General features: G+C 38.7%; 1 protein-coding gene across 1 annotated transcript; it reads left to right on the plus strand.

Moving 5' to 3' along the window:
* The first annotated feature begins 365 nt into the window (after positions 1-365).
* Positions 366-25,490, plus strand: LOC117608760 (vasoactive intestinal polypeptide receptor 2). Its single transcript, XM_034334334.2, has 20 exons — positions 366-508; positions 578-2,701; positions 2,797-2,926; positions 4,162-4,618; positions 5,177-7,789; positions 9,582-9,671; positions 9,905-10,100; positions 10,606-10,695; positions 14,425-14,478; positions 16,264-16,363; positions 18,921-19,027; positions 19,870-20,028; positions 20,746-20,840; positions 21,479-21,807; positions 22,347-22,477; positions 22,724-22,809; positions 22,950-23,094; positions 23,250-23,514; positions 23,970-24,136; positions 24,235-25,490. The coding sequence occupies exons 9-20, from the start codon at positions 14,467-14,469 to the stop codon at positions 24,361-24,363; spliced, it is 1,725 nt and encodes a 574-aa protein (XP_034190225.1). The 5' UTR covers positions 366-508; positions 578-2,701; positions 2,797-2,926; positions 4,162-4,618; positions 5,177-7,789; positions 9,582-9,671; positions 9,905-10,100; positions 10,606-10,695; positions 14,425-14,466; the 3' UTR covers positions 24,364-25,490.
* The last annotated feature ends 1,058 nt before the right edge of the window (positions 25,491-26,548 follow it).

The raw sequence follows: 26,548 nt of genomic DNA on the forward strand, positions 1-26,548 counted from the left end.
TTCTATGCCATGCGATTACCAGTATTAAATGGCGATAAAGTCCGCTTCAGATGGAAGATAGCCAGATTATGCGTGCCTTTATCAATTCAATTAGACAGACTAATCAATGATGATGTCTAACATTCTTCTGTCTAAGCCTGGGTGCCATCGATCAAGTGACAACAGTAAAATTATGATGATAAGTTACTTATGTCACTATTACCCTTCTTCCACCATTGCAATGCCCCAGTGCAGGGGTGTGCAATTGTTTTAGCTCCAGGACCACTTTGTGGAAGTGGATGTTAGCGAAGGACCACACCTTTTAAAATGATTGCATTCATTAACTTTGCATTCCAGAAAGGTATAAATTGTACCATAAAATCAATAAATATGAATTAAATAAAATAGTGGCAATTTTATTGGAAATCTCGGTTCAAGGCGGATTTTTCTGTCTTGGGAGGCCCCACGTGGCCATCCCTGCCCCAGTGCTATTACCAACGTTTAAATAATAGCAGAAATGGAACAGCAGGTAAATTACTAACAATACCACCAGTCTTCTCCCAGCATCCTAATATAGCACACCGTTTATTCCATTCAGCAGAGTCATTGTTCCTGAGTAAGAGCTGGATAAGAAGGAAAGAAACAATGATGTCTTTTGATAGCAGACAGCATGGCACCAACCCTACACCCATAAAGGAATAAACATCTGCAATTAGCTGATTCAATGCGCAGAAGATAACAATGGCGTTAACAAGAACAACATCAGAATATTCTTTTCTCTAAACGATAACGAAATTACCGTACTGATAAATGGATAATCGTCTGCTCGTCCGAGCAGCGTCGATAATACGAAAGTTGTAGAATTCCGTGTCCGATAAACGATACGCCACGACCGCCGAGGGAATTATCGAACGTCCAAGCGAAAGTTTCAGTTACCCTCTCGCGAACTTTATCCGATGCGACGAGAATTGCTCGTGTCAGCCTGGGAAGCATCTCTCTCGGCTGTTAGGAACATTTTTCTCGTCCCCGTGGCGTCGCGAATAAAAATCCATCGACGCCTGAACGCGTGCACGTCTCGTTCGTTTGATCTTCCATTTAACGCCAGCGAGCAGAACGCAGCTGGTTCCACTTCGTGTATCGGCAATTTTTCTTCCGACATGTGACTCGCACGAGAACGTCGTTAGTTTGCATGCTGTAAACTCTACAGCAGGGATGAGCAATCTTTTTTTACAACAGGCTAGTTATTATTGAAATTGAAAAATGTTGTGCGGGTCGCATGTGAGGAACATGTGTGATGGAATTTGCACTTGTGTGATCATTAGCACTTAAAAATATGAACATTTCAAAGTCCCATAACTTTTGAACCCGTTGCCAATGGCACTCAAAAATTGCACTATAAAACGATAATACAAACGCTGAATGATGAACTGAATTTTTGGAAATGATGGCACCAGTGCCTATCTATGATGTCGGCGTCATTTCCAAAAATTAAGTTAACATGCCTAGGGTAAAATAAGGCTGTGGGACACTAGGAATTTTGAAAAGTAAAAATGTAAAATCTTTGAAGGACTCCATGAGAAAGTTTCTTCCGACATGTGACTCGCACGAGAACGTCGTTAGTTTGCATGCTGTAAACTCTACAGCAGGGATGAGCAATCTTTTTTTACAACAGGCCAGTTATTATTGAAATTGAAAAATGTTGTGCGGGTCGCATGTGAGGAACATGTGTGATGGAATTTGCACTTGTGTGATCATTAGCACTTAAAAATATGAACATTTCAAAGTCCCATAACTTTTGAACCCGTTGCCAATGGCACTCAAAAATTGCACTATAAAACGATAATACAAACGCTGAATGATGAACTGAATTTTTGGAAATGATGGCACCAGTGCCTATCTATGATGTCGACGTCATTTCCAAAAATTAAGTTAACATGCCTAGGGTAAAATAAGGCTGTGGGACACTAGGAATTTTGAAAAGTAAAAATGTAAAATCTTTGAAGGACTCCATGAGAAAGTGTGCTTTATGTATATGTTATATTAGGTGTACAAATTAATTCGGTGCCTTTTCTTCTTTTTAATTAATATTGTAACTATAATTATTGAATTTATTGTTATCGGTATCATATTCTCGCGCCATTTTTCAAATTCGCAAAAGCGCGGGAAAATATTCGAATTTAAAATAGTAACTGAGAAAGTGTAATAATCAATTTCCAAGTAGAGATAAGGGTTTCAAACGGTTTCTATCTCTTTGCTTCCTTTTTTAATACGATTGCCAAGTCATCCCCCAATATTTGAAAGGGCTCGACCTTTCGTGTTGGGATTCGATCGAGGTGGAGATAAATCGTGGCCGAAACGTGCAGAGTCCATTATCACCGTTATCACTAGCCCGCGGTAATATCGTTATCATCAATCACCAAATACTTGCACGTGCTCCACCACTCTTATGTTTCGAGTGGTTCGTCGAACGCTTCAAAGATAATTCTTTCAGTGGTCGCTTTCAACCCTTCATCTTTCTCTCTCTGATAATACCCTCCCTTCGTTTCATTAATTCACCTGCTGTATGGAATTTTCCCTATCAAATGATAGAATGTAAAGCTGTTCCAGAGGGAAAGAGAGAACCGAACGTAAATTTTGTTTATTCGCACTCAGGTTAATTGAAAATTTTCTTTGGAATGAACAGTGGAATTTTTGTTATCCAACAGAGTTCTTAATTAAAAATGTATGTATATCTCTCTTTTTATCTTCAAATTATAAAATACTCAAATACTGTTGAAAATTTATTTACAAATTATTAATTGTATTGCTTTGTTTTAGGGAAAGGATACAGGATCCAATGAACAAACTGGCAATCGCTTTGATCACCAGAGGCCAGAAACTTTGGTAAAAGGAAATTTGCACCACAAACATTTCTCTGTTGAGAGCAACATCTATTCAAAGGAACAAGGTAATTCTTCACTCTATCGAAGAGGAGCACTCCGTTCTCTTAATGAGATGAAATGTTTCGCACGTGTGTCCACTACCAAACGCATGTTTGCAGTTGATTAAGGGTACAAAGGAATGTATCTGATTGGTGCGGTTCGGTCGCGACAATTTATCGTTACACGTGCTCGCCGTTTGCTTCAAGATACACTCTGCTAACTGGTCTAACGAAGCTTCTTATCAGGCATGCTTTATTCATCAATCTTACTGCATCAGCTGATGTGTCATTCTTTAATTTTAGAACCAGAGTCTGTTTATAATTTCTGCATCGCTCATTTTAAGTGCAATTAATAATCAAACTACGTTTAGTTGTCTGCAGAGTATGTATAATCAGTTATTATATATTGTATATATTGGTAGGAACTGGTAAGTTTCATTACTCATGATTAAATACATTTTAGTAGGTCCGTGCGTCGCCGACCTTCCGGACGGATTCTTGGTACCCATAGGGGAGCATAGAGGAACGAGTTGACAGAGGAACAAATTTCTTACAACATCATTCATAAGGGAATGGTCAAAAGTGGATGGTAGGGTTGCTCGTCCAGACTACGTTTATTCGAATGAGCATGTAACGAGTTTATAGTGCAATTTTTGAGTGCCATTGGCAATGGGTTCAAAAGTTATGGGACTTTGAAATGTTCATATTTTTAAGTGCTAATGATCACACAAATGCAAATTACATCACACATGCAATTTTCCCTGAAGCTCATCTTAATTGTTAGTAAACATCATCTAATCATCTGAAATTCATGCCTCTGTCACTTTTACACTTCATTTTCACTTCATATTTCTAATCATTTGTACTTAAAAATATGAAAATTTCAAAGTCCCATAACTTTCAAACCCGTTGCCAATGGCAGCCAAAAATGGCACTATAAAACTCCTCGTTTCAGGCTCTTTCGAATAAACATAGTCTGGACGAGCAACTCTTCCATCTACTTTTGACCATTCCCTTATCCAGGTCTCATTACTGCAGAAAAACTTGAGACTTCTTTTTCTACTTTTTCAAAATTATAATTATGAACTCCCCTGGCAGCTGGATCAATTCTCAATGATATAACTAGAACTCACTATGTTCTTTGTAAACAGTCTCCCAGTTACTCCTTAAATTTTTATCATTTCATATAATTGTACTTTTGTAATTAGGTAATTAACGTGACCTAAATTTCTGATCCCATGTATGCTCCCTTTTTTTTCCAGAGCAGAGTTCCTGTAAAACCTCCACCCTTCCCATACTCGTTAGGAAACATCAGAGCCCCATCCATTTGCCATCGATCGAACTTGGAGGCAGCTTTATTGCACAGCCGGGACGTCGTCGCTATTTTTCATCCCGCGGCCAGAATCGGCGGAAAAGCAACAGTTGGCAGATCGCCGGAGGAAGGAAGATAGCAGCAGCGAGCGAGACGACGGTAGAAGTGGATGCGATCGGGGGGAAAAGGATGCAATGTGAAAAGAGAGAGAGTTGGAAATCGGACATGCGTAAGATCCGACGATATAGAGTACCGGGACAAGGCAGTCGCGCTTAAACGGCGCCCGGTGTCGGACGTGCCAACGCGTTCGCGACAGATCATCGATCTCTGTAGATCCGTAGGAAGCATTGTTCGTTCCGTAGATCCCTTTAGAACACGTTGAAACAGGAGTCTCTATTCATTCCTAGGTACTACAGCTATTGATGGGGGGTTCATTAGTCTTTTCTCTAGAAATTATAAAATTAGGATAATTATTTTAACTGTTGGAAACTTGTTGGTCTTGAAAGTTCTGGTACCACTTGCATTAGTTTCTTTTCTGTTTTTCATTGTGTACTATTGTGACTTACATTGTTTTTAAAAGCTGATTGTTTATATATTTAAAAAATTATTTTAATTTTGAAATGTAAGCTTCCAGTTTACTATCTTACATTGTTATTAAAAGCTGATAGTTTATATTTAAAAAATTACTTTAATTTTATAAAAATGTAAGCTTCCAATTTACTATCTTACTTTATTATTATTCAATAATCATTCTATTATACAAAATTTGTTGTGGTCACCAGTGACCACAGTAATTAAAAATGAATTATTAATTGTAAAAATCTGTATACAAAATTTGAATCGTAGAGGCTCTCTGTACAGATTTTCAAGACCTTGAAAAGTTCCAAACATTTCAAATTTCGCCAACCGCGCCAAGATTACCTGTGATAAAGACTTGAAAATTGTCGAATACTTTTCTTCCATAGTGTCCTCCGGGTCTAACCGAAGAGTACATATAAGAACTGTTTGATTGGATGTCCTGTTTGAACTACCACAAAGTGCTGCCTGTAAGGACCCTGCTCTGAATTCAAAGAAGAAAGTTGTACGCCAAATCACAGACTCCTTAGAGTTTGGCAAGGAACTGAAGAGGCTGCACCTTCTTGAAGAAGAGAATCTTCAGAAGACTGCAAGTGGCTTATTGAACATCCTTGTTGACACTGGGTCAGCTAATATCTGGATAAAGAAGTTCCTTCAAGAACAGTTAACTCTCGTCTAAAATAGTTTCAGCAAAGAATTATCGAGTAAACTTAATGTCAAAAAGACTGCCAGCGAGGTAACTGAAGAGGATTCGATAGAAAAACAAATAAAGGACTATAAATGGCTGTTTAAACGTTTCTGCGAGCATAAAGATATCAGGTTTCTCTAGTCTGTTCAACAGTTATTGAGTATATCAGTTGGACTCGTTGAGCAAATGGTTCAATGGGCGGTGGAAATTTGTCAAGAAGGTAAACGACGGTGGAACGCTGGATTATCCCGGTTCGCTAAAAGCTAGGCGAGCTGACGGAGAGCCGAGCGCGGCACGCGTCACGCGGACAATCCAATCCGATTAACGCTGTTTGCTTTCGCAGCATCGAAGCAACGTCGATTGAGCCGGAAAAGCAGAAAAGCCTTCAGGTGACGTCACGGGCTCTGATCGCAACGATAGCCGACACTTGATCCATCAAGATAACAAAACTTCTGAACGATTAGAGGAGCCTTGCGTTCCTCAAAGAAAGAAACAAACAGATTGGCGAGGTGTTTCTGTTCGCGAACGAGATCAAAATCAAAACAGACTGCTCGAGATCGAGCAAGGTTGTTGAAAAGATTATTTGTTTATTTATTTATCTCCAAGACTGTTTTGTATACACTTAAGCTAATAATATTGATTGAACTGCGTATTTTGTTATTGATAGGTGTGTGTGTGATTGTAAAGTGTTCATTGTGTCAGCTAAAAACTCGGAGTAAACCGCAGAGCACAAAAGATAATTGAAGGAAACATTGAGCTGGAATAGTTGAATCCTTCAGGGGAGCTAAGGTTTTAAAAAGTACTTTCAACTGCAATTAGCTGCAATTTAAATTCTTCAAAGCGAAGGGCACTAAGGAATACTTTGAGCCACAAATTGGATCCTTTAAAGGAGCATAGGAGAGTTAAAAAAAAAAATACTTTAACCAGTAAATTGGATTTTTTAATGTCAACCATATTGAAGGCACTCAGAGATTCTTCATCAGCTGTTTCAAAGCAAAAGAATACTTAAAACTGCAAATTGGATTCCCTGATGCAGCTACCAAATACTGGAGGTTTGGAAAAGATATTTTGAATGAAACTTCCTTGAATTGCACTTTGCAGATATTTGAATGAACTACTTAAAGAGCAAGGGTGGCCAAAGTAAATTGGATTTTTGAAAGTCAACCATATTAAAGGCACTCAGGGATTCTTCATCAACTGTTTCAAAGCAAAAGAATACTCAAAGCTGCAAATTGGATTCTCTAATGCAGCTATCAAATACTGGAGGTTAGGAAAAGATATTTTGAATGAAACTTCCTTGAATTGCACTTTGCAGATATTTGAATTGACCACTTAAAGAGCAAGGGTGGCCAAAGTAAATTGGATTTTTGAATATTAAAGGCACTCAGGGATTCTTCATCAACTGTTTCAAAGCAAAAGAATACTTAAAACTGCAAATTGGATTCCCTGATGCAGCTACCAAATACTGGAGGTTTGGAAAAGATATTTTGAATGAAACTTCCTTGAATTGCACTTTGCAGATATTTCAATTGACCACTTAAAGGGCAAGGGTGGCCAAAGTAAATTGGATTTTTGAAAGTCAACCATATTAAAGGCACTCAGGGATTCTTCATCAACTGTTTTAAAGCAAAAGAATACTTAAAACTGCAAATTGGATTCCCTGATGCAGCTACCAAATACTGGAGGTTTGGAAAAGATATTTTGAATGAAACTTCCTTGAATTGCACTTTGCAGATATTTCAATTGACCACTTAAAGGGCAAGGGTGGCCAAAGTAAATTGGATTTTTGAAAGTCAACCATATTAAAGGCACTCAGGGATTCTTCATCAACTGTTTCAAAGCAAAAGAATACTTAAAACTGCAAATTGGATTCCCTAATGCAGCTACCAAATACTGGAGGTTTGGAAAAGATATTTTGAATGAAACTTCCTTGAATTGCACTTTGCAGATATTTGAATGAACCACTTAAAGAGCAAGGGTGGGGTAGTTTCTTTTGAAATAGTGCATCGACAACAACCGGTGGACTGTGTTGTTAAAATTGAAGCAAGTTTACGAGCAAGCGGAAATAGCGACGATCAGAGGTGGAGAAACGACAGAGAGCCTCGCGTTCCTCTTCTTTGTGACCGATACGCTTGCGAGCGCGTGTAAACAGGTGTCACCGAGCGTTCCGTCGTCGCTTTTACGGACTTTTGAAGAAGCATTACCGAACGAGCGCTGAACGACTTCACACTCGTTGCCAAGAGATTTTTACTGTCCATGGGAACTGCAAGCTGCATGGGAGATTTTCTGGAACCTCTCTAAACGACCATTACCAGTGAGTGCTTGCTTTATGTTCTTATGTTTCTTTCAGGCATCAATGTGCCAGCCAAGGTTTATTTTATTTTGTAAAAATTATTCATGGAATTATATTGCAATATTTAATCCATATATACAAGCTGGAAAATCGATAAAGTGTAATTAACACTTAATCATAAGAGAACAATGAAATAAAAAATTAATTATCAAAGTGACGAGCAGCTGATCCTCGCCTTAAGAAGTTGTAACAAGAATATAAAATACTTTTTCACACTGTGTGTTTTAAATTCAGATTTATTTTTCTAAAATTAATTGCATTCTTTCTGGTTTGATGAAACTCTTCCTTTGGTCTCTTTGGCGATGAGTAATTCAAAGGTCGTGAATTTTTTAAAAATTCGTTATAACATTTCACAGTGGAATAACGCAATTTTCATATTTTAATCCACTTTTTTAGCTGTGCATACTTCAGGAACATTCAAGTGGTCCAAACTGTTTTTAGATATCTGAATGATCTACTTGAGATGCTGCTGGCCTGCTGTGCTTTTGATATTTTATAAATAAACTTTAGAGGCCAAGATCCGTTGCTTGTAATCGTTGAAAAGAATTTGATGATGTATTAATTAACGACGTGCCTGGTAATGGCATATAAAGTTGTAAAATAATGTTTAGTACACCATTCCGATGGTATTAAATCACGTGGAAGTATAAACTCGTACAAGTCGTATTACGGTACATGAATTCGACAACAGTTCTGCCGATTAAACATTTAGAGCCAATCAGATAGCTGCTTAGTCGTAATCCGCCAATCACAAGGCGCGTTACTTCGGCTCTTAGGCAAATGGGCCAGATGCATCTGATAAAGCCACTTACATCACGCGAAGGCCAGTCAGTCTGCTCTTGAGGTTCGAAGAAGCAGGGTTTTTTCTTTTTTTTTTTTTTTTTTGCGATCGGTTTTGCAAATTTTTTAAAATTAATTAATTTTCATAATTAATAGACTTAAAATCAAATTTAACTTCACAATTTAACATGTAACTTTATAATTAAAAATTTTTCACTAATAAAAACATTACCGATTAATTAACTTTACAGGACGCAGGGAACGAATGTATGATATTGACCCATTAACTGATAAAATTTTATTTTTGATATTTTTATTTAATATAATCCTACTATAAGTAATAAAAAAAAAAATACATATATCCAAATCCCCATTTGGGGATCGTAGTAGCAAATAGGTTAGCTTTTTAACCTATATTAATAGTTCGATATAGCAGTGCTAATTTTCATTGAACTTTAAACTTCAAATTATTTTATAATACTTTGAAGTCATGAATTCATTTTGGCCCAATGCATGGTGTACTTTGCAGAAAAGGCAGAAAAAATTTCTCAGTTTCTGATTTTTAGGTCATTCTGTACGTGAGCCTTAAAAGGAAATATCTCCCAACATTGTAAAAAGGAAATAGTGTAAAACAGAGGAGGAAAAATCGACCCAGTTTCTATGAAACTTAATACGTATGTTTGGAAACATGAAAAAGAAACGTATCTATTAAATTTCAGCCTTGTTTTATTCTCGCAGTGGAATCAGTCCGAGTATAGTCAGCCACATTATCCTAATTAAACGCAAGGCTCGCGTGAGCGTCGAGTTAATGTTTCTTTTAAATCCAGTCTTTCAGAAAATAGAATCCTGGTGTCTGGAAATAAAAAAGGAAACACGGAGTCTCTTCCAAAGGCTATCAATATGTATTATTTTAAGTGGAAAGTTGTCTGCTAAGTTTGGAATTCCAAATTAAATGGAGCTTGTAATTTTTTAGTTAATGGATGCGGACGGTTAATTTCCATATAAAGGTCGCCGGTCACAGCTCGCTAATCCAATCAATTCTTCAATGGAAATCCTATCCCAGGTGAATGTTGATTTTCGAAAATTTCCTGCTCGAATTCCGTGCACGGTATAGCTCGCTTCGATTACCTATTTATCATGAAAATTTTCCAGGGAAAAGACAAAGGGCTTTAATTCCCTCCATCCACAACAATTTTCAACAGCTAATAACAGAGCAATTTTATTCATATAAATTCTTTTTCATTTCATTCTCCTGCAACTCAAACATAATACCATTCTGTTTTGTTTATTTTTCAGATTTTAATCCCTTATCTCACATACCACAGCATCCAAAGCAAATATCCAGTGTTGGGCACACCAGAAACTCCCTCTGATAACAAAACAATTCACCTACACTCCACCCACATCTCTCCACTGAAATAAACTAACAAGAATCTACCGACAAGTTCTTCCAACATTTTCTTACTTCAGAAGGGAATTAAAAGGACGAAGGGTGAGTTTCTTTTTCAAGATGAATCAAGAGGAGAGGAAAGGTTACAAAGCTGGTTTTTATTGTTATAAGATGTGGACACGTGAGTCATAGTATTAAGAGAGAGACCCGCCTTTGTTGGTCGTCGAGGGTATTAATTAAAGAGATGACACATTGCGGAGAAAAAGCAATTAATAGCAGCCGATGGCGAATGGTGTCATCGGCACTTTACTTCAGTCCTGTTGCCTCGTGTGTGCTCACGTGTCACATATTGATCTCACACTACACCCTATAAATATGTGATTGTGTGTGTGCCTGACACGGGTGTGTTAAAGTATCTATTAAACAACTTCCTCGATTACCTGGTTGAAATGATCACCTTACGAACACGTGACTCTCCAAGACCATCGATTGTATTCGCCTGATGCTTTCAACATTCTCCAATATAAAAATCCAATATCTCTTTTTATTTGCCGCATGAATTTCTAAGCAAGCCGAGATTAAATGTAACATAATTTCTTCTTTGCAGAGTGTTTATCCCCACGGTTGCCCTATAAATTGAGGTGAATTAAAAAGGGAAAGGATCTCGTGTTTGGAGAAAATTTCAAACGTTAACACGGTACGTCGACAGTCTCCTCCCGGTTATTTGATGAAAGGAGGATGTAATTGCGGTCAGATTAAAGTTCAGCAACCCCGTCGCTCGAAAATATCTAGAGTAGTCCGGATATAAACGGGGAACCAGTTGCGAACACGAGGGGTTGTTTCCGACAAATCTACCATAACAAGCTGCTAACACGAGCCATAAACGATATCTCCGACCCGTTTCAACTCTTTCAATAATATTTTCTTCGACAAATTGCGCTCCAAGAATTCTACAAACTGGCAGAGAAAATTGAGGAAAGGGAATTAATGAAAATTGAAATTATTTATGGATTTAAAAATGGCAGCTGGTTGTATAAATGTTGGAATCTACACTGGTGGAATTAATTCTGGACACTTTTAAATTTTTACTTAAATTATTTAATATTTTATGTTCTAATCATTGCTTTCTAATTTTAGGGCGTTGCTTGTATAAAAAAATCAGTAAAAATTTTTTTTAATATACAATAAAAATTATAATCAAAGGAGGTAGAAAAAGATTAATTTCATCCTGTGATTAAAATTTTAAAACATTCACAAACCAACAAACATTATAGATTACAATAAAAATATTTAGCATAGCAGACTATACATTTTCTGTACAAGTATGAAATGATGAATATTTTTATTCAAAGTGTCCAGAATTAATTCCAGCGACGTATGATGAAGCTCAGCTATGAAATTGTTTAATTAATCTTCAACTCGATCGCATGCTTCATTTCGTTTCATCAATTATCTAATTTTGTTCCCGGAATACGAAGGAAATTGAATCAACTGAAAGTCAGATAAATGGAGCAAGCCATAGTTTCTGTCAATTTTAATTAACTTCACCTCCTAATGTATACGATGAAACTGTACAGTTATTCGTAAGCTGTTTTCCATTTCTGACTAAGCTAACTTTCAACATTTTAATTAGCTTTTTGAATAGTTCCGGTAGCTCGAACAGCTTCTGAGAAAAATACTGATTATAAAGTTTCATTGGTATCTACAAAACAAACTGGTCATCGCGATATCTTGTTTGAAGGTTTTTTCTTCGTTTTTAAAAGCACCTTCGTTAAACAGCAATAAGAAAGTTATTAAGAGTCTGAATTCTTAGAAGTTGTCTAATTAAACTGAAAAATATTGTAAAAATATTATGATTTAATTAACAAACGAGGAAAACATGTAAAAGAGGTCGCGAAAATCGAGCAAAAGGGAATTTCTTTTTAAATAAATGAATTATATTGAAAAATTGTTAACTTCAATAATCGACTTATATGTCAAACAAACATCACTCCTGAAAATATACTATTGATCGAAAGTAACTTGTTCATATACAAAAACAGGTACAATAAAAACAGAATCAATAACAGTTTAATTAAAAGAAAACCGAATAACAGAAATTAATCGTTTGATCTGCAATCCACGACCAGCCATTTTGTGTGAAGAATATTGATGAAACGTTTATACAGTTATTTTTATTTAACATTAAACTTTGATTTGATGTAATATAAGTAGTGTATCTTGCGGGGGCGGCCCTGGGCCTAGGCAGACTAGGTGGCCGCCTAGGGCCCCCTAAGGTCCGGGACCAACTCTGGGCCTAGGCAGACTAGGCGGCCGCCTAGGGCCCCCTAAGGTCCGGGACCAACTCTGGGCCTAGGCAGACCAGGCGGCCGCCTAGGGTCCTTTAAGGTCCAGGACCAACTCGGGGCCTAGGCAGACCAGGCGGCCGCCTAGGGTCCCTTAAGGTCCAGGACCAACCCTAAGCCTAGGCAGACTAGCTGGCCGCCTAGGGCCCCCTAAGGTCCAGGACCAACCCTGGGTCTAGGCAGACTAGCTGGCCGCCTAGGGCCCCCTTAGGTCCAGGACCAACTCTGGGCCTAGGCAGACTAGGTGGCCGCCTAGGGCCCCCTAAGGTCCAGGACCAACTCTGGGCCCAGGCAGACTAGGTGGCCGTCTAGGGTCCCCTAAGGTCCAGGACCAACTCTGGGCCTAGGCAAACTAGGTAGCCGTCTAGGGTCCCCTAAGGTCCAGGACCAACTCTGGGCCTAGGCAAACTAGGTGGCCGTCTAGGGTCCCCTAAGGTCCAGGACCAACTCTGGGCCTAGGCAGACTAGGTGGCCGCCTAGGGCCCCTCAAGGTCCAGGGCCACCCTTAGGCCTAGGTAGACTAGGCGGCCATCTAGGGTCACCCAAGGTCCAGGGCCGACCCTTAATCTAGGCAAACTAGGCGACCGCCTAGGGCCCCCCAAGTTCCAGAGTCGACTTTGAATCTAGACAGACTAGGCGACCGCCTAGGGCCCCCCAAGGTGCCCTCATAATACGATTTTGGGTTTAAGAATGCAAGAAGAATAACATTTACTTGAATATCAATCTAAATTAGTTATACAAGCTTTAATATTAATTTTGTAAATTTTATTCGAGGTTATTTTTTTTATGTCATACATGTGAAGGAGCCCCCCTAGGACCCCCGAAATGTCAGAGCCGGCCCTGGTACCTTGATACTTTTATGCCATGAATTTCAGTATTTAAAAATCAAGGGTGGGTATGCAGCGCCCTGAAAAAAATCCTCGAAGGGAATTAATTCAACAGAAAGCTCGTCAGCATTCGAAGCATCGATTCAGTGTGGATAACAGGAAGTAATATCTCCTGAATTCCCATTGACATATGCCTATCAAAAAATGCCATTGAACATCGTTTTATCGAACATTCGCAACCTCTCCTAATCCTCTTCACTGGAAATCCACCAGGCGCACTTCTGGTGTTTGTCGTTCTTGTTCCGTCGAGAGGAGACAATAAAAGCAGACAGCATCTCGTTGCTTGACACCGGCCTCGTAAAAAGCCGGCTGCAAAGCCCCGGCGATAATAAAGCTTGGTAAACGACAATGACTCACCGACAAATCTGGCCTTATCCAACGGATTTACGAGGGACAGCACTGGATTCCGGCTGAAGCCACGGGGGCCACACACTTCTGGGCTTTCGTTGCGTGTTACAGACACCGGAAACAGGGTCACCAACTGTACAATTTGCATAAAAGTACAAGGATTTCGACACCTTTGACATTTGCAATATTTTTGAAATATTGAAATATTTTTCAAACTGATATTATTTAATTAATTTATTAATTAATGTCACGTACGAATGATCAAAAGTAAAGCGAGAGGGTCGGAGATGGAGTTTATGAACCGCTCTACTGTTATAGGCACAAAGGTGTAAACTTTTTTTATTTCACACACGTGCAAACTTTTCTAATTATTGTTCAACTAATTCTCTGCTTTTTGCGAGAGCTTCCTATTGTGTAAAATGTAGGTTGATAGCCGGTTAATAATTCAAAGGAAAAAGGGCGTAACCATGCGGTTGAAAGGGGTGACCTACCCTTATTCGTTAATAACGAGTTAATAAAATGACAAAGAAGGGTGTGGCACTGTGTTCCCTATAGCCAATTTTGGGAATTGTGATTTCGTTGATTGCTTCTTCGGTATCCATTTAATTATCAACCACCTGGATAATTATCAATTATCTCTATAATTTAATTATAATTATTAATTATCAATCCCTTTATCAAGGTAATTCTCTAATGTTTAATTCAATAACAGATTGATGTCTCTGAAATGAAATTCTTATTAAATTCTCTGAAATATTTATAATTAAAATTAACTTTATGAACAAAGAATTTTGTTGTTCGCTCGAGGTACAAATTAATTAATTAACAAAATTTAATCTGTTTCAGGAACAGAGAATTTTTTCAAAGGTGGATCGACAAAGTGACAAAATGGACTTATACGTAAGTTGCAATTTTAATCAAGAATGCTTTTGGCAATTTTTTTACAAATTTCTTTTCTTTCCATTCTCTAGATATACACTAGTGATGCGCAGCCCGAGTGTTCGGGTCGGTTCGGAAAACATCGGGCGGGCTCGGGCGGGTGGTCCAACGCATACGTGCAGTCGGGTAGCCAGACTGTTTCGGGTCGGGTCGGATAAATTCGGGCAGGTTCGGACGAGCTCCCGCGGGCCGCGGTCCGCGACCCAACTCTCGAACATACCGCAGGAGCTCGTCCGAACCTGCCCGACTTTATCCGACCTGACCCGAAATAGTCGGGCCACCCGACGGCACGCATGCATCGGACGCCCGACTTTTTCCGAGCCCGCCCGAACTCGTAATACCAGGTACCCGGACATCCCTAGTATACACAAATTTTTCATTAAATTATCGTTTGCAGGTGCCTTTGATATTCGAAACTCTGTCAGAGTTCCCAGCAATTTCCCCCGGAAATTTTGTCTGAATTTATGTCAAGAAAATCCAATTAAATATGAATATAATTACTGACGATATTAGACACACTGGTGTAGTAGTAAGAGGAAAAAAAATCCCTGAATAATTTCGAAGGGAAATTCCTGAAACTCCCAAAGGAAATTCTCGGATACGCAAGCCGTAATGTCGTTCAAGTTTCAGTTTGAAAGCGAAATGAAAGAAACGAAAACGTAAGAATGTTGGAGGAATTCATCCAGTTAAATCACTTGGCAGTCGGTTCGCTAGAGAACTCCTCGGTTCGATGGAATTCAACGGATATCCGTGGCGAATATTTTCCAATTACAGGCTGAAAAGCGGTGTATATATACAATATACATAGAGCGAAAGGAAAAAGAATGATAAATAACAGTTCCTTCATTTCTTGGAGAAATATGTATGCATTTCATACCTTGTGTTTGCTCAGAAAATATTTCTACAAATTGCACCATTCGTTTCTGTCATTTTCTTCGGATGAGCTCTTCTTTCATTAAATCCTCGACTTACTTCTGATAATTTTTAGAATCCATCGAGCTTTCTTGTTGAACGAATACCTTACAGAAATTGATACATGTAATCGACTGTCATCTCATGTAAAATATTTTGGAGATGTAGAAGCATAAGGTCGAAGGTTACAGGAGAATGAGTGGGATCGTTGCTTTTTGTCTCTGAGGTCTCCAATTTTGTGTGGGAGTAAATTTTCCTTTGGGTTTTTCTTTGAATTTCCCTTTCAAAAATGGACACATAATTTGACACCCTCCAATGAGATAAAAAGGGTATTTAAGGGGAATTTCCATCTACTCAATATTTTTAATTAAACTTCAGTTTTGAATGAAAATTTGCAGTTATTTTCAAAAATAAAAAACATTGAATTAGGTTGATTAGAAGTAATCTAATAATTCCCCCTTCAGGTGTTTCTAAAATCCCTTCCAAAATTGGAAGAACCTGAAGGATCCCCAAAATATTGAAAAAAATACAAAATTAGTAGACATTCGATGGAATGCAGAGTGTAAAACGATCTTTAAACAATTCTGTTTTCGATGGTAGTCATAAAAAATGAAAAAATAGATCCCTGTCTCTGGTGACTTCTTGAATTTATTTGATCTTCAGGCCAAAACTGCTGGCACACATTTACTTTCCATATTTTGAACTGATTTTGATAATGAATATTTGATAATTGTAAGAAAACACAGAAAGACGTTTGATAACAAATATTTTCAATTCGAAATAAAAGCGGCTCGATTTTACCATGAAATTTAATATCATGTTTTGTCGTTTCAGAAGGATTTCGATATCACCAATTTAACCAACCAGGATATCCAGAAACGGATTCTGAAAATAAAAGCAGATCAGTGCCACAAAGGAAACATTTCAATGCCGGGTGAGTTCACAAGCTTTGATTTATTGGAAAAAAAAAAATAGAATAAATTATTAATATTTCAACTCGAATTCAATGTCCAGGGTTTATCGCAGGGATGAAAAATAATCACAGGATGTTTGTTTGGAAGTTTGATCGGTTCCCACAACCGTGCGCTATGCAAACTAATTAACAGTAGCAGTTGGCAAAGTTCAGAGTTCGAAGGAACCTTCGACTGCTATATTACCGCCTCGATTAACTCAAACTTGTTGGCAGGAACTTGGCATGCTTTAATTCTCCCCGCTTCCTCCAATTAACGCGTTGGAAACACAATATTCCTTTCCCCTGGTGCGAGCGATTCGATGAATTTTCACGAATTTTCGAGTTTCACCGAAAATTATATCAATCATTTCAAATTAGGGATGCGCGGGTACCTGATGTTACAGGCTCGGGCGGGCTCGGAAAAAATCGGGCGAGCTCGGGCGGACGTCCGATGCACGCGTGCAGTCGGGTAGCGCGACTACTTCGGGTCAGATCGGATAAAGTCGGGCAGACTCGGATGAGCTCCCGCGGGCCGCGGTCCGCGACCCAACTCTCCGTGTACTTGTTAATGCTTGCGCAATAAGGATTACACGACCCCGCCCGATGTTTTCCGAACCGACCCGAATAGTCGGGCCCTATTCGCACATCACTATTCCAAATACCATTACCCAATTAGTCTTCGTTACAACAATTCTGGAGTTCTATACCTTTGTGCTTTGGAATTTATATATTGTGTTTCCTTTATCTTGTTAACCAGAATGGGAGTGTTTCCTGTCTATATCACTGTGCTCCTGCGGTGTTCTTGTTTCATAGAAACAAGACAGCTATTCTCATTCAGGAGATATACCATTTCAATAATATTCTGGTTGCGAATTGATGAACGGAATCCTGTAGTTGTTAATCATTCAGCGTGTAACAACGCACCCCATGTACAATACACAACCACCCTTTTGCCACCCTTGTTTTCATCGGTTTTGAACCAAGGGGATTTCGATGATTTTGCAGTTTTGCCCCTCGCATTATCCATTACAATGGAAAATTTATGGAACGAAGTATGCTAGGGGTTGGTTAAATCCAGAGATATTTACAACAACAATATGTCCTTGTGCAGCTCTGTTACCTCGTTTACAAGCGTCACTGAAAAACGTGCAAATTTTTCTCGTAAATGGTAAATACGACCAGCCCTATTCCAGAAATTTATGGAAGACATTTAAAACCGGAAAATTCGTGAGAAAATGGAAATTGCTGCTGACAACCCTACAGTGGGAATTGAACCCTGATTACTTTGGCTGCAGTCAAGTGCTTAATCTACTTAGCCAAGATGAGAACAGTTTTTTGGTTTCTTATTTTACGTATTTTAACCTTTTGGACCATTTTTCTATTTCTGATTATTTCCTATTTTATTTTTAATGGATTATAAAAATGACAAATTGTACATAATTTTTTTTTTTAATGAACAGGGCTGAATATGGGTTGATGCAGATTCGATAGATTGTAGAATGTCTGGTACGCGGACAAAGTGACCGCACGGACGAACATGCAAATGGCTAAATGTGATTTCCCCTGCATACATTCGAACCTTAATGGATTCCTATTCCTGTAACTTCTATGCAGCTTGTGTCAAACTCTATACTAGGAATTACAGGATGAAAGCTTTGCGTCCAACGCGTCGGTGATAACGAACAATCATCCGTTTTATGGTCCTGAATCAATTTTCTTTGATGATAAAAGGAGCACGTGGCAAAATTTTCCTACTTCACATTAGCAATATCGATAAAGCGTTTATGTAACAGTTTTCTGTAGACTTTAAGCTATAAATTGACATATTGTAAGTCATATTTCAAGATACTTTTGTGTCATGAAATCATACTTAAAAGCGTTCTTTAAAGAGAAAGCAATCAACTGTGTAAAGTAGTAAAAGAATTTTTGAAGAATGTAACAAATTTCTGTAGAAACTGTAAAAGGATGTTAAATTTTAGTGAAAAGAATGTTCGCTATAGGATTGCAAGTTTAGGAGTTGAAATTAGTTCTGAAGAAACAATTAATTAATTAAAGGGCGATGGTTACTAGATTATCCTTGAACTTTTAGCAAGGTACACGAACGAAAGAAAAGAAAAGTCTGGAATAATAATGAAATTGTGAAGTATCGAATGACAGCAGACATATATTGATACTAATCACTTAATGAAAAATCGATCGGTGCGAAGGTCATCTATTAGCCTTATATTGGAAATTAGCTTCCATTTTAATTATCAGTCCTTCGTCCTTCATCAATTTTTCCCCGAACCTCGCCATGGTAATTAATTAATATTCTGGGAAAAAGAATCCCTTTAGAAATACTTTTTAAAATATATGTACTGTAGAATTTACAATAATTATTCACAATTATATTTTAAATAGAATATCTACCTTAATGAGAACTGTAATTTTAGTACTATTTTTATGTTACAAAAAAATTGTATTTTGTGGTATGAATTGAAGAGCTTCGTGTATCGTTTCAGTGAAATGTAACAAAAAACCATTGAATTTTGTGAAACAGGATGGTGTCCAGAGATATGGGATGAAATATTGTGCTGGCCATCGACTGCGCCTGGAGATCTGGCTATTTTATCATGTCCATCGTACGTTGCTGGATTCGAATTCCAGGTACTGTTTTTGTTACATTTTTCCAGGGCCGGCCCTGGGTCTAAGCAGACTAGACGACCTAGGCCCCCCCAAAGACCAGGGCCCCCATAAGACGATTTTGCGTCTAAAAATGTTTACTTGAATCTAAAATTAAAATCTAAATTAGTTATACAAGCTTTAATGTTAATTTTATAAATTTTATTTGGGGAACTTTTTCTTATGTCAGATTTGTGAAGGGCCCCTTTTTCGGAGCTTGCCTCGGGCCCCAGAAAGGGCCACCCAAGATCCAGGCCCTCTCCCCTAAGGTCCAGGGTCCCCCCAAGGTCCAGGGCTCCTCCGAGGTCCAGACCCTCTCCTCTAAGGTCCAGGGTCTCCCCAAGGTCCAGGGCTCCTCCGAGGTCCAGACCCTCTCCTCTAAGGTCCAGGGTCCCCCCAAGGTCCAGGGCTCCTCCGAGGTCCAAACTCTCTCCCCTAAGGTCCAAGGCCCCCTCAAGATCCAGACCCTCTCCTCTATGGTCCAGGGTCCCCCCAAGGTCCAGGGCCCCTCCGAGGTCTAGACCCTCTCCTGTAAGGTCCCCTCCAAGGTCCAGGCCCTCTCCCCCAAGGTCCAGGGCCCCCCCATAATATTTACTTGAATATTAATCTAAATTAGTTATACAAGCTTTAATGTTAATTTTATAAATTTTATTTGGGGAACTTTTTCCTATATCAGATTTGTGAAGGGGTCCTTTTTCGGAGCCCGCCTCGGGCCCCAGAAATCTCAAAGCCGGCCCTGACCCCTTTTCCATTAAATAATATTCGCTTAAACATAATCCTTCAGGAAGGTGGTTGCTAATAAATACTAATGAAGTTATTAAATACAGGCCAACGCGTCCAAACAGTGCATGCCTGATGGCCAGTGGTTTTGGAACAACGGGACCAACAGCCTCTGGAGCAATTACAGCCAGTGTTATCGAAATCCATTAGTAACTCTGGTGATGAAGCTGCCCGGTGGTCAAGAGAACAACGATACCCTTATCAAGGTGATTACTTATGCAGAGGAATTAATTCGATAGGGCTCTCTAGTTTCAAAGAGAGATCCACGTAGGGTACTGGCACAAAGGAGTCGCCTCAAAGGAGAAATATTAAGGGAGTTGGTTATTCTGTAAACTTTTGTTCCTGTTCAAGAAAGTTATTTAATAAGTTTACAAGGATCAACACGTTATAGAAATTTTATATAGAAATAAATAAAGAATTCTGATGTTGCAGTATAATTTAAAATGAAGCCATACCAATCAATCTAATTCAATGATTTTTATTTCTGAAAATAACTGCAAATTTTCATTCAAAATTGAAATTTAATTAAATATATTTAAATACGCAATAGAATAGATGCAAATCCTGTTATCCCAAAGAATTCTACAATTGAAGTCATAAATGAAGCTGCAGCAAACAGACGTTCAGTTAATTATTTCCCTTTAAACACCAACAAAACAGCGGCTCAGAGAGTAGAAAGAAGGGTATAAAAGACCATCAAAGGGTAGTAGACTGTTGATTCAGTGTTGTATTAAATTGTTCATTTGAAGGGAATTTATTAGTCAGGGAAATACAAGGTCGAACGACTATAGTCGACGTTATTAACTAAAGAGTTAATTTTTCTTCTATTTAGCATGGGAGGTTGTGGTTTGTAACGCAGTTAAAGTTACTTAATTGCACGTACTGGCTAGTAAACAGCCTAATTGCCGTTAATGATGTTGCAGAAATTTGTCCCAATAGTGAAGACCATTTCCAAAGTTGGCTACACGGTTTCCTTTTTCACCCTGGTGGTCGCCTTTTTCATTCTGGCAGTGATCAAGTAAGTATTTTATAACTAAATCAATCATTCGGTTCTTCATATACAAGGTGTCCCAGAAACAGTGTAAGCCACTTAAGGAGATGATAGCTAAGGTGATTCTGAACAACATTTTCCTTTACAAAAATCTTGTTCAAGGCTTCGTTTTTGAATTATTAAGAAAAAACTCTCGGCCAATCCGAGCGCGCGTGGTGCGCGGGCTCAGGGACGGCGGCGTCGGCTGCAGAACCCGGGCCTGGCCTAACGTTAAGTCCCAAACTCGGCACCCCGCTAGTATAGCAGGAGTTGATAAAATAAAGAAATTGAACTGATTCGTTGCTTAACATGAATAGAGAACCTAATCTCTTGCCACTTGTCATAAAAATGTAAAAAAAGAAATTCTAAGTAACAAATAAAAATGTATATATTTTTCTATTAAAGCTTTAATATTGGAAGTGCTGATGGCAGAATAATTTCTAAAATTATTCCCCATGCAAATACTGACACAACTCCAATAGAATTCTAATTTATTTTCATTCATAACTGTTTCAATGAACTTTCATACATTCTTCTGCAAGTTCATTGAAACTCACAGTGTTATTCACTGGTGTTCTAATCCTGGATCGTATCACTACTCCAAGTTTATCCCGAATTGGACGTAGGAAATTGAGGTGTCCTCGTAACATGCTGCACATGCACCTTTTCGCCTCGTTCATGCTGAGGGCGTTCATGGCACTGCTGAAGGACATCCTGTTCGTTTCCGGGATCGCTCTCGCCTCGGACCTGATGATCATAAACGGGGAAACCTACTGGCTGGTCGCCGAGGAAAGCACGTGGATGTGCAAAGTGTTCATCAGCTTCTGGCAGTATTTCATCCTGGCCAACTACTTCTGGATATTAATGGAGGGGCTGTATTTGCACAACTTGGTGTTCTTTGCACTCTTCACCGATGTGAACTCAAGCATCATTGGCTATGTGTGCCTTGGATGGGGTGAGAATTCTTCAATCTATTCTTGACCTTACAAGACCTTTCTTTAACTACATATATGTACATTGGTGGAATTAATTCTGGACACTTTGGATAAAAATATTCTTTATTTCATATTTGTGCAGAAAATGTATATTCTACTATGCTAAATATTTTTATTGTAATCTATAATGTTCATACTTAATATTTTCACATGATTTGGTTTGTAAATGTTTGGAAATTTTAATTTAAAAAAATGTAAACTTTGTTATTTTTGTTTTTGCAATGAAATTAATTTTTGTGTACCTCCTTTGATTTATAATTTATAAGCGACGCCCTAAAATTGTAAAGCAATGATTAGAATATAAAATATTAAATAATTTGAATAAATGCGAAATTTAAGTAAAAATTTAAAAGTGCCTTCCTTTTTCATTTCAAATTGATCTTGGATACGTATGTTTGGTCTGGAATATTAATATTCTGTTTTGCGAATTCTTTTTCTCTGTAAAATATTTTTATACCCTCCGAGCTTACCAAAGATTCTCTTTGATCTCTGTTTACAGGTCTGCCAGCTATGTTCGTGTCCTGCTGGATCGTCGCAAGAGTAATGCTCGACAACAGTTATTGTTGGACCACCCACGAGTATCCTTACCTCTTTCTTTTGATTCGAGTGCCTACCACGTTGTCCATCCTGGTAAGATAACACAAAGGAAGGGCTGCAGCGAATACCTCTCGTCTTTCACATTTTTACTTTGAACTTTTCAGTCCACCCAGACCAGTTGCTCTTTTTTTAGGAAATAAAGCTTCAGGCCATGCATAGAGTTTGTATTTTATACAACAAAGTTTGATTTATGGCACAGAAAGCAAGAAATCACAACCTCATCATTCTCAATGCCTCCAAGCACATTTTTGTTAACACTGGCTCCTTTATGTTCCACAGATCAACTTCGTGCTCTTTGTGAACATAGTCAGAGTCCTTCTACTGAAGCTGAAATCCACGGTTTCCGAGGAAACACAGAGATACAAGTAAGTTCCACCCTAATCTCAAATAAACCCCCTGCTGCTGTATCGTTTGTGGGGACCTAGTTTCTGAACAACTCTGGGAAACTATAGCGTTATTCGATAACGAGCTGCTTTTCAGCTGAAAAACTTGGCGTGCTTTCCAGGAGATGGGCAAAAAGTACCTTGGTGTTGGTGCCACTCTTCGGCGTCCATTACACACTGTTCCTGGGGATGTCGTACAGTATCGGTATGAACGAGACTGTGGAAGTTGTGTGGCTGTTCTGCGACCAATTATTCGCATCTTTCCAGGTAATGCTACCTTCAATTCACATATTTCATTCCTCCCCTACTGATTGGTTAAACTTTTCATTCATGATTTCCACGTTTTCCACTCAGGTCAGTTGATGCATGCCAGTCTCTGTTACCCCTTTTTATAACGCAAAATCTGTTCCTTATTTTTCCAGGGCTTTTTCGTAGCTGTGCTGTACTGTTTCCTGAACGGGGAAGTGCGAACCGAGGTGTCCAGGGCGATCAGAAGCCAAAGATTACCCCGCGTCCGCGGCAGGTGGATCTCCAGACGGTTCGCCCACTCGGGAAGTACTTATAGCTGTAACGGTTCGAAACTTGGCAAACGTTCGAAGCAACCGCGTTGGTGGAAAGACCCGTGGCTCTGTTTCCTTCACGACAGGACCGCTCGGCGATCAACTCACTCGATGGCGAGTACACAAGGTGTTCTCTCTATCCTACGAACTCCTCCGTTCTCTGTCGCCTCGCGCGACCTCGTTTCTCTGATCACTCTCACCACGACCAGCTTTCGAGCTTTGCTTCTCACGATAACCGGTGAACGATTTGATGGACCGACGTAGAGGTATACCCGGGGCGCCGGGTGATGCGTAGATTTTAGCATGAGACTCGATGAAATATGTAAAGCAGATGGAAATGGAATTCTCAGTTACCAAAATATTTATGCTGTATAATATTAGATAAGGAGTTAAGATTCGACCTGTTAATTCATTGCACGTGCATGCTCATTCTTCTCCTCCAAAATTTATTTTGGAATTAAGAGTATAATACACCCCAGGTTATAAAATTTATTTAGAACGTGTAGGGTATCTTTTTTCATTCAACAGATATTCCTTTGGATAAAGGTCAGAGGGTGAAAGTTAAAGGGCGATATTTTCCAGATATTGGTACGCGAGGAGGTAGTCTAGCGAGCAGCAGGGGTTATCTGGAGATCGCCGGGAACGCGCAGGGTGCACATCCGGGAAATGAAAGTCAACAACGAGCGAATCACACGTCACCTTTGTACAGCAAATACACAGATCAATCGTTACTATCCTTTTGCTCCAACGTGAGTACCACGACGCTTCGCGTATCCACAATCCCCATACAATGCACCTCCGTGCAATCTATTTCAATTTTCTTCAATCATATCGTTTTTTTTCTCAGGTTTCAGAGGCAACACCGTGTACAGGTTCGAACGTGGAGAGGTTCGTACGAGACCAGCATCGTTGGAGCGACTCAGAGTGCTGTCACCTTGCCTACGAGTTGCACAATTTGCATCATGGCCCCCCATGAAATTACCCCCGTCGCAGGGGCAAAATGATTAACAAGAGTTTTTGATGGAAACACCTACCACTTGGTTACCCAATTCATTGAAAATAGTGCAGAGACTATGAAATTTCAGGAAAAGGATGTTTCAATTATAGCACTGCTCAAAAGTTTCATTGATCAATATGAATGTGGGTTAATTACCTGATTAATTTATCTAATTGATCTAAACTTAGATCACGTATCTACTGAATCTGAATTTAAATGAATCACCTGACTGTGTGATTTAAATTTATGTTAATTACACGACTACTTAATCTACAGTAAGATGGATTACCTGGCTAGTTTAATTCATCTAAATTCAAATGAATCGCCTGACTATCAGATCAATCTAAAATCAGATGAATTACCTGACTACTTAATTAGTTATTGATCAGGTACAATACGCATTCGTGAAAGGGCAGAACTCGTGTTACTCGTGACCATCAGTTCATTATCCTCCGTCGTTGAATACTAATTAACAGAGCGCATGAATAATACCATGAACCAGGGGTGGGCAATTGTTTTGGCTCGGGGGCCACTTTGGGGAGACGGAGGTTAACGGAGGGCCACACTTTTTAAAATAATTTCATTCATTAGTTAACTTTGCATTTTAGAAGGGTATAAATTCTACCATAAAAATCAATAAATATGAATTAACCCATTATCCACCAATGTCCCATTTTTGGGACACATTTTCAAATCTTTTTTTATTTAGAAGTTGCAGTTATTAAAAGAAAAAAATTTGAAAATGTATCCCAAAAATGGGACATTGGCGGATAATGGGTTAAATAAAATAGTGGCAGTTTTATTGGAAATCTCGGTTCAATGCGGATTTTTCTGTCTTGGCGGGGCACAAAAAAACCCTTAGCGCACCGCTATTTGCCCACCCTTGCCAATAGCATAAACGGTTCTTCTTTTATACCAAAACAATTGCAATCGTGTTTGCAATTAAGAATCCTGTCAGCGTGTCATCCGTTTATTTTTCTACTCAATTTCTCGAATCCTGAAACATTGTACTGGAACCCGCTAATCCGGATGTTCATTAATTAATCCATCCAGATTAACTGGTTCCATTCGCGTTTTTATATTTCTAAAAAAAAAAAAACTATGTACCTCAAAAGGATCTCGTTTTTATGACGTCCTTTATTGCCCTCACTAATTAGTCCTAAAATAGTAACATAACTTTTTGTATGTACGTAAATATCAACATGGCGTCGTATGATGTATTAAGTATTTATTTGGTGTAATATATTATCCTTTATCATACGTCTGTCACTAACGCCTAGTTACTATTCTAGGATTAAAATTTCTCTGGCATTTTAATTTTTCGAGAAAAGGGCAGTTAGGGAATCCGATGATCTAGTTACCTGATGGTCCGAATTACAATACCATAATCGAGCCGAGAACTCGTTAAATCGTAGTTAATTTATATATATAGATATTTTTTTCTCGCAAGAAAATTAGCGTTAATCCCGTTAATCCGAATCACATCCAATTAGTTTGGATTAACGGGGTCGCGTTGCGCATCGTTTATCTCTTTGTACGAGAATAATTGCATTATCGATCGCGTCGTACGTGTCGCGTTTATGCTGTAAATTTCAAGCAAATGTATGTTTCTATATACGTGTGGCGTGAATGAGATGGCTCGAGGGTGAAAGAAATATTCTGTCGAGGTGGATGTCCACTCGAGTTTGAAACTCGCGCCAGAAGCTCTCGACAGTCACTCGACAGTATTCAGCTTACTCTCGAGTGGACACCCACCCTTAGGCTTCCTTTTTATCGAGAGGGAGTGTTGCCTTAATTGATCCCTAACCTAGGGGTGGTAGGATCTGTCTATATAGTCGCTTCCAAGATTAAAGACAAACAGTGGATAACCCCTCCTCCCAATTATTCTTAACCCAAAGAAGCTTACTTTGCATCCGAGTGCATTTTATAGCAGTCGACGTGTTAATAATAATAATTTAAATAATAAGTATCAGTGATCGCGTGGAATGTTCTTGCGTGGATTCGTCGTCAATTAAATACATAACTGTCGCATAACAAAAATGATAATGTAACGTACAAACGACACGTGTATTATTTATTATAGGAAATTAGAAAGAAAATGACGGTCGCATGTGTTTGATGTGAAACTTGAAATAAAAAAAAAAAAGAAAGAAACTGAAAGTTT

This window comes from Osmia lignaria, chromosome 8, assembly GCF_051020975.1.
Source record: "Osmia lignaria lignaria isolate PbOS001 chromosome 8, iyOsmLign1, whole genome shotgun sequence".
NCBI classification, from domain to species: domain Eukaryota; kingdom Metazoa; phylum Arthropoda; class Insecta; order Hymenoptera; family Megachilidae; genus Osmia; species Osmia lignaria.